Below are 15,039 nucleotides of genomic sequence, written 5' to 3'. Positions count from 1 at the left end.
CTGCCCCCAATCCCTCCCAGCATCAGAGTCTTTTCCAGTGAGTCAACTCTTCATATGAGGTAGCCAAAGTACTGGAGTTTCAGCTTTAGCATCATTCCTTCCAAAGAACACCCAGGACTGATCTCCTTTAGAATGGACTGGTTGGATCTCCTTGTAGTCCAAGGGACTCTCAAGAGTCTTCTCCAACACCACAGTTCAAAAGCATCAATTCTACGGGGCTCAGCTTTCTTCACAATCCAACTCTCACATCCATACATGACCACTGGAAAAACCATAGCCTTGACTAGATGGACCCTTGTTGGCAAAGTAATGTCTCTGCTCTTCAATATGCTATCTAGGTTGGTCATAATTTTCCTTCCAAGGAGTAAGTGTCTTTTAATTTCATGGCTGCAATCATCATCTGCAGTGATTTTGGAGCCCAAAAAATAAAGGCAGACACTGTTTCTACTGTTTCCCCATCTATTTCCCATGAAGTGATGGGACCAGATGCCATGATCTTCATTTTCTGAATGTTGAACTTTAAGCCAACTTTTTCACTCTCCTCTTTCACTTTCCTCAAGAGGCTTTTTAGCTCCTCTTTACTTTCTGCCATAAGGGTGGTGTCATCTGCATATCTGAGGTGACTGGTATTTCTCCCGGCAATCTTGAAAATTGTGCTTCTTCCAGCCCAGCGTTTCTCATGATGTACTCTGCATATAAGTTCAATAAGCAGGGTGACAATATACAGCCTTGATGTACTCCTTTTCCTATTTGGAACCAGTCTGTTGTTTCATGTCCAGTTCTAACTGTTGCATCCTGACCTGCATACAGGTTTCTCAAGAGGCAGGTCACGTGGTCTGGTATTCCCATCTCTTTCAGAATTTTCCACAGTTTATTGTGATCCACACAGTCAAAGGCTTTGACATAGTCAATAAAGCAGAAATAGATGTTTTTCTGGAACTCTCTTGCTTTTTCCATGATCCAGTGGATGTTGGCAATTTGATCTCTGGTTCCTCTGCCTTTTCTAAAACCAGTTTGAACATCAGGAAGTTCACGGTTCATGTATTGCTGAAGCCTGGCTTGGAGAATTTTGAGCATTACTTTACTAGCGTGTGAGATGAGTGCAATTGTGCAGTAGTTTGAGCATTCTTTGGCATTGCCTTTCTTTGGGACTGGAATGAAAACTAACCCTTTCCAGTCCTGTGGCCACTGCTGAGCTTTCCAAACTTGCTGGCATACTGAATGCAGCACTTTCACAGCATCATCTTGCAGGATTTGAAAGAGCTCAACTGGAATTCCATCACCTCCACTAGCTTTGTTCGTAGTGATGCTTCCAAAGGCCACTTCACTTCACATTCCAGGATGTCTGGCTCTAGGTGAATGATCACACCATCGTGATTATCTTGGTCATTCAGATCTTTTTTTGTACAGTTCTGTGTATTCTTGCCACCTCTTCTTAATATCTTCTGCTTCTGTTAGGTCCATACCATTTCTGTCCTTTATCGAGCCCATCTTTGCATGAAATGTTCCCTTGGTATCTCTAATTTTCTTGAAGAGATCTCTAGTCTTTCCCATTCTGTTCTTTTCCTCTATTTCTTTGCAATGATCGCTGAAGAAGGCTTTCTTATCTCTTCTTGCTATTCTTTGAAACTGTGCATTCAGATGCTTATATCTTTCCTTTTCTCCTTGGCTTTTCGCTTCTCTTCTTTTCACAGCTATTTGTAAGGCCTCCCCAGACAGCCATTTTGCTTTTTTGCATTTCTTTTCCATGCAGATCATCTTGATCCCTGTCTCCTGTACAATGTCACAAACCTCCATCCATAATTCATCAGGCATTCTGTCTATCAGATCTAGTCCCTTAAATCTATTTCTCACTTCCACTGTATAATCATAAGGGGTTTGATTTAGGTCATACCTGAATGGTATAGTGGTTTTCCCTGTTGCTGCTGCTAAGTCACTTCATTCGTGTCTGACCCTGTGCGACCCCATAGATGGCAGCCCACGAGGCTCCACAATCCCTGGGATTCTCCAGGCAAGAATACTGGAGTGGGTTGCCATCTCCTTCTCCAAGTGGTTTTCCCTACTTTCTTCAATTTAAGTCTGAATTTGGCAATAAGGAGTTCATGATCTGAGCCATAGTCAGCTCCTGGTCTTGTTTTTGCTGACTGTATAGAGCTTCTCCATCTTTGGCTGCAAAGAATATAACCAATCTGATTTCGGCGTTGACCATCTGGTGATGTCCATGTGTAGAGTCTTCTCTTGTGTTGTTGGAAGAAGGTGTTTCCTATGACCAGTGCATTCTCTTCGCAAAACTCTATTAGTCTTTGCCCTGCTTTATTCCGTATTCCAAGGCCAAATTTGCCTGTTACTCGAGGTGTTTCTTGACTTTCTACTTTTGCATTCCAGTCCCCTATAATGAAAAGGACATCTTTTTTGGGTGTTAGTTCTAAAAGGTCTTGTAGGTCTTCACAGAACCATTCAACTTCAGCTTCTTCAGCATTACTGGTTGGGGCATAGACTTGGATTACTGTGATACTGAACGGTTTGCTTTGGAAATAAACAGAGACCATTCTGTCGTTTTTGAGATTGCATTCAAGTACTGCATTTTGGACTCTTTTGTTGACCATGATGGCTACTCCATTTCTTCTACGGGATTCCTGCCCGCAGTAGTAGATATAACGGTCTTCTGAGTTAAATTCACCCATGCCAGTCCATTTTAGTTCGCTGCTTCCTAGAATGTCAACGTTCACTCTTGCCATCTCCTGTTTGACCACTTCCAATTTGCCTTGATTCATGGACCTGACATTCCAGGCTCCTATGCAGTATTGCTCTTTCCCTGGTAAGAGCTACCAATATTTCCCTGGTAGCTCAGACGGTAAAGTGTCTGCCTACAATGTGGGAGACCCAGGTTCAATCCCTGGGTCAGGAAGATCTCTTGGAGAAGGGAATGGCAACCCACTCCAGTATTCTTGTCTCCCCAGCCCCCTCCACCCAAAAGCGGGGCTCAAAGAAACATTTTTCTCTTAAAACTGTTCAAAAATCTCCCATTGCTTTAACGTGAAAATAAAGACATTAATGTTACTTAAATACTTTCCACCCATCCTCTGATCTTCTCTAATATCATTTCTCCCTTGCTCTTACTTCCCTAAGCCAAGGGCTTGCTTTGAAGTTTTCAAGAGGTGTCATACTGCCCTTTGTTTGCCCACGAATAACTTCCCTGAAAGATTCTACTCAGCTCTCTATTAATTTTTCCATTTAACTCCATATGTTCTTCAGATCTCTGCTTACAGACTTTCTTCATAAATCACCCTCATGCTTTTGGAAGAGGTCGTTGAGAGGATGTGACCGCCTGCATGACCTGTGAGCTGGACTCAAGCACTTGGAGGCTCCTGAACTTCTCCTCATGTTTGGAATGTGCATTCCATCTGCCTCCCCAGTGCTAGACACTGCCCAAGGATATAACCTTGAGATAGTAGTGTGCTGTTGAGACCATCTGAACGGATATGCGACTAAACCTAGATAGGGCCTCTATATAAACTTTAAGATTTGGTAGGCAGATGAGGAGATGTACTCATCTTACAGACATTCAAGACAAGCCTGGAGAGTAAGTTCCCTTGCTTATTAAATCTGCCGCTACCAATCTGGAATGCTGTGACTCTTTCTGAGCTCTCTCTCTCCCCTTGGAATAGGGGGTGGTTTCAGATTACACCAGGGAAGCTCCAGGGGTTGCAAACCACACATGCTCAAAGGCAGCATTTCTTATTATCTGTTCTTAAACCTCTCTAAACTCTCTCTTAAAATTACTCATCCCTGTCTCCAATTATATTTTTGTATGATTATATGATATATATCTGTCTCACAGGTAAGCAGTTGTTTACCTGCACTATGTTAGAAGGATATATATTAAATCTTTTATAGCACAAAATGTGTGAGATTAATTCCACTAGATTTGGAATAGGAATAATAAATGAACAGATATCATCGCTTCTGCCAGGAAAAGAACTTTGCATATCCCTCATTCCTGAAACTTACCTCAAGCAAAGCACAAGCCCATTTTAGTCAATTAACCTGATCTTAGAAGCAAAATCTATTATTTTAAATGCATCATTTAAATCACTCAGGTTTACAATCTACCCATCTCCTAACTGAACAAATATGTACTGACTATAGTTATATGCCAGGGACTATACTCAGTATGAAAGATACAGAAATGAACTTACTCATAGAGACTGGTCTCTGCCATCTTGAAGATTATAAACTAAACTATATTTTCCAAGACATATTTCACCTAGGCTCATGCAGTTATAATTCCACCTTAATCCTAGTCAAAGGTGAACATATTTGGGATACTCTGACTTAGTACTGATGAACTTTTCATCTATGGGACACTGGTTTTTTTTAACAAGTAAAACAGGCATACATTGAGATAATACAAATAACAACCACTATGTTAAAATCAACATCATTGTTAAAGTTATTAGTCTTTAATTCCATTTTTTGAGTCTAAACATTAAGCTAAATTCTAAACAAGCCTAAGGACAACACATAATATATTAGTGCATTTCCTGCAAAATCTGTCCAACAGGAGAGCCTATAACTAAGAAAAGAGAATATGACAGCTCCTTACATAGCTTTATCGTCTTCAACATAATAATATTCATACTTACTTTGAGGTTTCCTTGGGCAGTGCTGACAGGCTGTCCATCTTTCAACCATGTGATGGATGGATTCGGAATGCCATTAGCTATGCACTGCAAGGCAATGGGCTTGTACTTCAACACAGCTCTCTCAGAAAGACCTGAGGATTTGATTGTTGGAGGCACTAGATTTAAGGAAAAGAGAAAAGTAGGAAGGAAGGAAGAAAAAAGAAAGTTGAGGAGGGGACAGAGGGAGAGAGGGAACAAAAACCATAATCAGTAGGCTCAACACTTAAAGATCCAGAACTTGAAAGTTTAAAGTTTAGAAAGGAAAAGATGACAAAAGAACAAACTACAAAATAAATTCACCCATTCACTTCATTTATCATTTTTAGCAATGTTAGAGTTACTTATTTCTGAAGTAGGATCTCTAATTCACCAAAGAGTAAGTAAAACATGTTTACAGCAATGCAATCCGCATGTATGTTTGGCTTACAACCTTTTGGTCTGTTTTCCTAATGTATTATGACTTTCCACTTCTCCAGAACTGCCTCATTAAATCAGGGTGCATTTCCAGTACCCATATTTATACCACATGAATCTGTCCCCAGCAGGGCTGATTAAATCCAGGATGGTAATCTGATTTAAACTGGGCTTGCCAGATTTCCTCCCTCAAGAACTGGAATTGACAATAAGAAACGGGATTGGCTATATTCTATCATGGGATTGAAAAAGTGGGGGGAAAAAAAAAAAACAGTCTGCTTGGGAAGAATGAAACTGATGTTCATAGAAACCTCTGCTTGTAGCTTCCAAAGGCTCTCCAGTTTCTTATTCCAGTCCTTCCCTTCCCAAGAACGACTAGCAAATGAGATACATAATACCCTGGCAGAGGTTTGCTGCTGTCATTAGAGTAACGATTCTAACCCTATTATGCCAGTTCCAAGAATGCACTTATGTGCCCTGGTTCCTGCATCATACCCTCACGCTCCATTTCTGGAAATGACTTTATTCACACTCCCTTCTGTTTTGGCTGAAAGCTTGAATGCTTATAAAGTGAAAGTGAAAGTGAAGTCGCTCAGTCGTGTCCAATTCTTTGCGACCCTGTGGACTGTAGCCGACCAGGCTTCTCAATCCATGGGATTCTCCAGGCAAGAATACTGGAGTGGGTTGCCATTTCCTTTTCCAGGGGATCTTCCCAACCCAGGGATCGAACCCAGGTCTCCCGCATTGCAGGCAGACGCTTTAACCTCTGAGCCACCAGAGAAGCCCCACTGAATGCTTATAACCCCCCTTTATTTGACATTTGCTACCTATCTCTTCTATCTTCTTTGATCTCATTGCTCAGACCCTTGCATGCTATGTAGAATATACCTCCTACTATTTCAATTCCATCTCAATTCATTCACATGGTTATCACGTGGTTAAATCTTCCGTGTTAGTAAAGTGCCTTAAAATTTTCCATTATTTAACTCAAATTTTCATCCAAATTCACATTCAAATTTGTACTACTTTCCACAATTCAAGATTTATCCAGATTAATGAGTCACAATCTGAATTAGATACTGAAACGATGCGTAAATGAATTTTCCGTGAAATGTTCCTGTCCCTTCTTCAGCATACCATGAACAGTTACTTCAAATTCCTTCTTGTGGTCTCCAGCAGTGTTTGTTGCTACACACCGATAAAGGCCTGTGTCTGATACTTGAGCCTGGGCAATAACCAGTTTGCGTCCATTTAGTAAGATCTTGAATCCATCTCTTTCATCAATGAGCTGACCATCCTTCAGCCACCTATAGAAATAAAGCAAAACGAAGTCTGGAGATATACTTTAAATAACTACATTCCTAAGTAATCAATCAACCACCTTATCTTGGAGAAACATTAACTAATATATATTGGACTTATATATTTATACATGTATATTTTGGAGAAGGCAATAGCACCCCACTCCAGTACTCTTGCCTGGAAAATCCCATGGGCGGAGGAGCCTGGTAGGCTGCAGTCCATGGGGTCGCTAGGAGTCGGACATGACTGAGTGACGTCACTTTCACTTTTCACTTTCATGCATTGGAGAAGGAAATGGCAACCCACTCCAGTGTTCTTGCCTGGAGAATCCCAGGGATGGGGGAGCCTGGCGGGCTGCCATCTATGGGGTCGCGCAGAGTTGGACACGACTGAAGCGACTCAGCAGCTTAGCAGCAGCACACATATATTTGGGCTTCCCAGGTGGCACTAGTGGTAAAGAATCCGCCTGCCTAATGTAGTAGATATAAGAGACACGGGTTCAGTCCCTAAGTTGGGAAGGCTCCCTGGAGAAGGGCATGGCAACCCACTCCAGTATTCATGCCTGGAGAATCCCATGGACAGAGGAGGCTGGTGGGGTATAGTACACAGGGTTGCAAAGAGTCAGATACAACTGAAGTGACTCAGCACAACACAGAAGAGCATGATATACATATATATTCTCAATTATGTACCTGCCTAATTTCCCATTTGCTCATTCTATGAAATAAATTGGAAATCAGGAAAAGAAAAAGTTTAAAAAGAAGTTGGCGTATTGCAGGGAAACCGAAGAACTATGTGTACAGGTCCTCATTTTTCTATTAATGCAGGGCTATAGAAAGAAGCAAATGCTCCTACATGTTTCTCACTTACAATGTTTAGATAACATTAACCAGCAAAACACACACAATCCTAAACATTTTCAAAACAAAAGTCTAGAATCATGTGGTATTTTATAAGTTTCAGTTGATCATGAGTTATCACTTTCCATTTAGTCTATAGCCACATGTGTGTGCTTAGCCGCTCGGTCATGTCCGACTCTTTGTGACCCCATGGGCTGTAGTCCACCAGGCTTCTCTGTCCACGGGATTCTCCAGGTAAGAATACTGGAGTGGGTTGCCAAGACCTCCTCCAGGGGATCTTCCCAACCCAGGAATCGAACCCAGGTCTCCCTCATTGCAAGCAGATTCTTTACTGTTTGAGGCACTAGAGAAACCCATTATCATGTGTGGAGCTATTTTATTCCAACAACTAGTTGAGCATCTGTTCATTTGCATATCACACAGAACCTCAGAAATGAAAGGTAAGTATTCAAGGAATACTTTGTGAATGAAGGAATGAGAAAAAAAGAATTGGTAGTCATATATTCATGTTAAGTTCCTCTATTTCCCTAATATTTCTGGTACCCTGTTTTAAATTTAGTTGTTCATTAAACATCTCAGTGCTTCAAGAAGATCTGACAGATAATGCTTAATATTCTGTTTCTATGAACTGAAAATGTAATTTTTAAGAGCATATAATGAATTCCTCTAATGGAGCAGATTTATGGGCCCTGTGAATATCAGATAAAAGTTGCCTTGCATTGAGTTAGCCAAAAAGCTTATTCAGCTTTCTTCTGCCAAATGAAATTTTTGGCGAACTCAATTAGAGAATACATCTTTTAATAAAAGAGGTATATAATCAGTATAACTTTATACAATCACTTTTTAGTGACACAGAACCTCTCTCAAAATAGCTCTGAAACTCTCAAATAAAAAAGTGGGAGGTATTTAGAAGACATACCAAAGCCCTTACATGATAGTTGGTGGAGGAGAACCTGTCACTTGACAATCTAGTTCCAGCAAGTTATTGACCATTACAATGAAGTAAGACGTTTCATCTCCTCCTTCTATAGCTGGTGGCACTAGAAAAAAAGAGGGATGAAACATACAAAGAAATGTATACAAGAGAAAATACAGTATCACATTAAGCAATACTAAGTTGTTCTGTAGAAGGCTGGTAAGTATCACAGTCATCTGGTACATGAAGGATACTTGAAATGGACTCTAAGATACGTTTTATAATATGCATTTGCCAGGGTCAATAAATATACTTTTGACACACTGTGAATTTTTCTCAGCTAATCTAGCACTATAGCACTGCAGATGCTACGAGAACATATTTGATTCATACCTTATGATGTTTATTGTCATAAGAATAACATAAGGGAACCCCAAAAATTGGGCCTGCATTGGAAGTTTCAATTCATAAAGAGAGACTCAAAGCTACAAGATGACTTCCCAAGGTCCACAGACTGTTTTTTGTTGTTTCGCACAGTGTTCGTGACATGTTGTCACTCAATGCACAGATACTGTCACAGATGTAAAAATGTTACTCACGGTCACAGTGAGAGACCATGCTGTCACTCACCGCAATCAGATATTGTCACAGATGTAAAAATACATCTATATATTTAAAAAGTGTACCTATCAGAATAAATGGAAGATTTAGGTAGGTTTTGAGATTTTGGGACTCTGGTGGTCAATCCACCATTCAGTAATATGTAGTCCAGAGCTGAACAGATAACTAAACCTTCTCTAAGATTGTTTGATTATTTCACGAACACAAAAGCAGTTCACAAACAAAGCAGGTAGTGCTATGAATATGAGAATACAGGGGGTGGCCTTCTCATTTACCTAAGACATCAACTTCGTATTTAATTTCCTTTTCTCCTGCCACACTCGTAGCCACACATATATACTGTCCCCTATCGACTTCTAGGGCACTTGTGATTTCTAGTTTCTTCCCACCAGCTTCTATGCGGATGTTGTCACTGACTTTCACAGGTACACCATCTTTCAACCAGGTTAGAACTGGAGGAGGGTTGCCGGCAGCTTTACACTCCAGGGTCAGTGAATGAGCAACTATCACTTGCTTATTCAGAGGTGCAGCCAGGTCACCTTCAATTATTGGAGGAACTAGAGGCAGAAAAAAGGAATATTTCAGGCAATTCTTTGGAACCCTAATGAAATAAAGAGGATTTTTCTTTTCACTCATACAGGTTGACTATAGGAACTATAGTCAGACTATAGCCGTGTCCCTCCCCCACTAAGCTATTGAGGAAAGAACTTCTTGGTTCTGCTTATCTACTGTTCTAAATATTGTGGGTTACTCTATACCATGTCTGGTTTACAAAGGACAAACTAGAGAGAATGATCTTAGTCCTAAGAACTACTTTACCTTCTCCATAAAAATCAAATGGTCTAGGTTCCAAGGAGCCAAAGGCAAATGACTGACTGAATGAATGATCACTTCTTACCAACCTTAGTTTCTTAAAACTTTTTTCCAAATCATGGGACAAATTCTTCCAATTTCAATCCATGAATATAGAAGACAACACAACCCAGCAGGGATTTATCACTGAACAAACTGGATGTCAGTGTATTAGGAAGCATAGACAGAAAACACATAATAAAAACATACGTGTTTTCCTTACCATAGACGTCCACATGGAATGATTTTTCAGCACTTCCAGCAACATTGGTTACTAGACACTTATATGCCGCTGAATCAGAGACCTGTGCTCGAGGAATATGAAGAAATTGTCCCTTTTCAACATAAAGTGCTTGTGAGCTGGATATGACTGGCTGGCCATCCTTATACCAAGTAATAGCAGGCATTGGAAGTCCTCGTGTTTCACATTCCAGTTTAATTACGCTGTTGATCAAAGCTGACACTTCTGTGGTGACATTCCCTCCTTTAATACTAGGTGGAACTACAAAGGATTTCAGAACACAAACATGCCTTCTAAGTTTTAGCATCTGCATAAAAGTCTCAAATGAATGCTCCAGATGTTTAAATAATGCAGTAAAGGAAATATGAATTAAAGACAACTAGGAGTTCTGTGATTTATCTACCGATAATTAGTTGCCTGGGGATTCCCTGGTGGCTCAGTGGTAAAGAACCTGCCTGCAAATGCAGGAGATGCAGGGTCGATCCCTGAGTCTGGAAGATCCCCTGGAGTAGGAAATGGCAACTCATTCCAATAGTCTTGACTGGAAAATCCCATGGACAGAGCAGCCTGGCGGGCTACAGTCCATGAGGCTGCAGAGTCAGATACAACTTAGCAACTAAATGATAATAACAACAATCAGTTGCCTGTCTTATCAAAACAATCTTTATCACCCTCCTTTTGGGAGTCAGATTTCAGTAAAAGTAGAAACTCAGTTTTCATTTCAGGGGTTCATTTAAGTCCAATAGATCATGTTACTGTAACTAAGAAAGTCATGTTTAACAAACAAAGCAAAACAAAAATAAATCCAAAGTAAATACAGTAAGTTTGAAATCAGGCCAAGAGAGCAAAAGTGTCAGATGAGGTACAAATGCATGCCCTTTCCCCAGGAAATACAAAAGGTCTAAGAGCTTTTAGAACCCAGCTACTGGTAAGAACTGTAGAGTCTAACTTTTGCCTAGTTTTTTTTTTTTTTTGGAACCACAGAGAGTTCATTCACTGAACTATACTCATCTAATTGGTAGCATGTGTATCTTCCATAATTCAGCAACCACATGCCTGGCCTCTCACACCATATGAGGACTATACTGCTGGAAAAACAATGCCACTGGCTCAAGCCCTGCTATATACTCTGAACACAATCATGCCAAGATTCTGCTATCATTCCAATAGTCTAAAAAAATCAAATGGCATGTGCCTGAATGTGAGTCTTTTTTTTTTTTTACATAAACTTTTATGTTAGAATATTTTTCTTATGGGACGAGAGTTATGAGTTTTGGAAGCACAATCACAGAGATAGAGTGTCATTCTCATCAACTGTATCAAGGGTACACACTATCAACGTGGCATATCACTGATGATACTGACCTTCATCACCTGGTTGAGGTAGATTTTGCTATGTGTCTCCACTGGAAAGTTAGTCTCTTTTGCCCTTTCGAAAAGAATCACTCTTCCTATCCCACAGGTATTGGGTGGGGAGCTATGTTCTACTTCCTTGAGATGGGGAGACTACCTACATAATTTTGCAGGGAATTCTCTGTATGGGAGATTTGTCTCTCATCCCCACTTTATCTGTTTCTATCAATATAGACTCATGGAGACTTTTTATGCTTTGAATATAATCCAACACTACATTATTTTATTGTTCAAATTTTTCCAGTTATGGCCACTGAGAACAATTCCAATTGACCCTACCTAAAGCTAAACATTCAGAAAACGAAGATCATGACATCTGGTCCCATCACTTCATGGGAAATAGATGGGGAAACAGTGGAAGACTTTATTTTGGGGGGCTCCAAAATCACTGCAGATGGTGACTGCAGCCATGAAATTAAAAGATGCTTACTCCTTGGAAGAAAAGTTATGATCAACCTAGATAGCATATGCAAAAGCAGAGACATTACTTTGCTGACTAAGGTCCGTCTAGTCAAGGCTACGGTTTTTCCTGTGGTCATGTATGGATGTGAGAGTTGGACTGTGAAGAAAGCTGAGTGCCGAAGAATTGATGCTTTTGAACTGTGGTGTTGGAGAAGACTCTTGAGAGTCCCTTGGACTGCAAGGAGATCCAACCAGTCCATTCTGAAGGAGATCACCCCTGGGATCTCTTTGGAGGGAATGATGCTGAAGCTGAGACTTCAGTACTTTGGCCACCTCATGCGAAGAGTTGACTCACTGGAAAAGACTCTGATGCTGGGAGGGATTGGGGGCAGGAGGAGAAGGGGACGACAGAGGATGAGATGGCTGGATGGCATCACTGACTCGATGGACGGAGTTTGAGTGAACTCTGGGAGTTAAGTGATGGACAGGGAGGCCTGGCATGCTGCAATTCATGGGGTGGCAAAGAGTCGGACACAACTGAGCGACTGAACTGAACTGAACTGAAGCCCCTTTGACATGAAAGTGAAAGTGAAAGTGACTGCAGCCCACCAGGTTCCCCTTTCCATGGGATTCTCCAGGCAAGAATGTCCCTTTGACACACATCACATTATTTCAGTACTTTCTTGTTTTCTGCTCCTATTACAGGCTCCAGGCTCATCTGCCCCAGCTCTAGAAGTGACTATTTCTCCTAGAAGCTCTGGTTCTTTTTAGTGGAAAAGAATATTAGAAAACAATATCTGAATCTAAGTGAAATTCCTTAATGTTTTCTGATAATTGTTCTTAGAACCAGTTCATAGTGACAAACATTCACATACACATTTTTTTTTCTCACACATAAATGAAGGCAAGATCTACTATACAGCACACCTCATTTTATTGCACTTTGACTTACTGTGCTTTGCAGACATTGTATTTTTCACAAACTGAAGGTCTGTGGCAACCCTCATTGAGTAAGTGTATTGGCACTATTTTTCCAAAAGCATTTACTTACTTGCCATCTCCATAACATTTTGGTAGTTCTATCAATGTTTCAAGCCTTTTCATTATTATTATGTTTGTTGTGGAGAGCTCTGATCAGTGATTTTAAGGTTACTACTATGACTTGCTAAAGACTCAGATGATAGTATTTTTTAGCAATAAAGTACTTTTTTAAATTAAGTTTTAAGACATAATATTTTTGTATATCTAATAGACAGGGAAACTAAAATAAAATGTGTGTGACTCACTTTATTCCAATATTTATTGTGGTGGTCTGGAACTAAACATGCAATATCTCAGCTGTATACCTGCATTGTGAGGTGAATTTGATGGTAGAATATTTTTTCTATTAGGTAATTTACTATATAGATCAGGGCAGCAGCTCACAGGCCAAGCATGGAGATGCTGAATCAAGTGTAGTTTTTACATTTTTAAACAATTGGGAAAAAAAGCAAAATAATAATATTTTGTGACATGTAAAAATTATATGAAATTCCAACTTCAACACCTAGTAAGTTTTATTGGAACACAGTCACGTTCCTTTGTCTGGGTACTGTCTATGACTACTTTACTTCTACAACGACCAAGTTTAACTGTTGCAATAAATACCAAATATGGTGTTCTCATTGCTTCTCACTGTTGTTCAGCTCACCATAAATTTCAGTGACACAGTTATAACGCAATAGCATTTGAAGTGCCATAAATATCAGCATGCCATGATATTTTATTTTACCTTTATTACCAGTGTATACTTCTCATATCAAAACATTGAAAATAAAAGGGAGAAATGTAACATTTTTAAAGCGCAGCACATTGTGGATTATTCTGTTATTAAGTTCAATGGCAAAGCACTCAGTTTATTTTTTAATAACAGTATAGCTGTCTCGAAAAAATACAGTGTTATTAAAATCAGTGTATACTAACTTTACAAAACTAAGCACTCATCACAATATTTCCCACTCAAAGAAAGACAACAGATAAATTAATAAAAAATGGAATGTTTCCTTCAGCAGAATTTCTTCACAAAGATAAAAAGTCAAAATGAGCCTACAATTTAAGTTTCTTAGTGGCTCATTTGTTAGTCAAGGAAGGAAAGCCTTTAAGAGTGATTTAAGTATAATAAATCAAGAATGATTGAATTAGCAAAGAACTGTTTCTAATCAGTTTGTTTAAGACTATTAGCTTTTCCATAAGAATAATTGCTTGAAGAGTTGAGAACATTGACAACATTAATAATTTTATTTAAAGGGGCTTTTCTGAACAATATTCTTGGCTCTTAACACAGTGACAGATGTTGCTGATACTGGTTAGTTGTCTTTTATTTGATGAGTCAATGCCATATTTGAATATACTGAAGAATTGGCCCCTAAGAATAGCCTGCATGGAACAACTGCAGATGAAAATATTTTCAAAGAAGTTGAAAAAACATTAATTGATTACAGTCTGAAGTGGAATCTGTTAAGATGTGCTATAACTGATGGTGATAAAAAATACCATTGGTTTAGAGAAATTTACTAAGGTTATTAGAGAAATTGACAAGGCTTATTAAAATGCAAGGTTTTAAAAGTCTATCTTTATTCTTTGTAGTATTAATCAGCAAGCACTTGTGTAAAACATTCATGAGTTACTGAGCCAGTACTGTCCATGGTGTATCTCACTTGCTCTTTTTTTTTTTTCACTTGCTCTTATAGACTTAAATACGATTAGTTCCATGAATTTTTGTCAGAATTAAAAGGTGAATATACTGAATTATCCTAATTTAGTTTAATGTCTTAATGGTGGAAAAGTTACATTTTAATTTTTTGAGCTTAGTACTAAGACTGAATTTTCTTTGAATGAGAATTGTTCTCAAACACCATGATTGCCTAGTGAATGGCTATGGAACTTAGTTTTACTACAAACTTGACAAGGTTTCTTAATAAATTCAACTTAAAATTATCAGACAAAATCAGCTCTTAAATACAAAATCTATATTGCTGATAGTCATTCTGTTGTTTGAATCACAAGTCATCACAAGTTGCTCTATGCATTTTCCACTGTCAAACAAAACTTAGATCTTGATTTCCCTACAGATTTGCAGTGAATATATTTTCTGAACTCAACATTCAGTTTCAATAACATTTGTCAGACTTTGATGCAAATGCAGAATAACCTTCCACATTTAAAGTCCATATATCTCTGAAAATGAGGTCCTTCCATCTAACCCTCAATTGTAATTGATTAGCTGGTTAGCAGAATGGCAGGGTGAAAGCCAAACATCAAGAGAATATAAGAGAATTCTACAAACGCCTTTCA

At 39.2% G+C, this 15,039-nt stretch overlaps 1 protein-coding gene across 3 annotated transcripts in view; it reads right to left on the bottom strand.

Annotated features, from left to right (window-relative positions):
• The window catches only part of HMCN1 (hemicentin 1), a 546,207-nt gene that overhangs the window by 217,016 nt on the left and 314,152 nt on the right, over nucleotides 1–15,039 (bottom strand). For all 3 annotated transcript variants that reach the window (XM_005690978.3, XM_018060727.1, XM_018060728.1), the window contains 5 exons: nucleotides 9,874–10,152; nucleotides 9,074–9,355; nucleotides 8,193–8,301; nucleotides 6,237–6,406; nucleotides 4,647–4,801 (listed from right to left, as the gene is read on the bottom strand). In XM_005690978.3, the coding sequence (XP_005691035.2) occupies nucleotides 4,647–4,801; nucleotides 6,237–6,406; nucleotides 8,193–8,301; nucleotides 9,074–9,355; nucleotides 9,874–10,152 (995 nt within the window). The remainder of the gene's footprint in view (nucleotides 1–4,646; nucleotides 4,802–6,236; nucleotides 6,407–8,192; nucleotides 8,302–9,073; nucleotides 9,356–9,873; nucleotides 10,153–15,039) is intronic.

Source organism: Capra hircus, chromosome 16, assembly GCF_001704415.2.
Source record: "Capra hircus breed San Clemente chromosome 16, ASM170441v1, whole genome shotgun sequence".
Taxonomy (NCBI): Eukaryota; Metazoa; Chordata; class Mammalia; order Artiodactyla; family Bovidae; genus Capra; species Capra hircus.
Note: the sequence above shows the minus strand (reverse complement) of the source record. Positions and strands in the feature narration are given on the sequence as shown.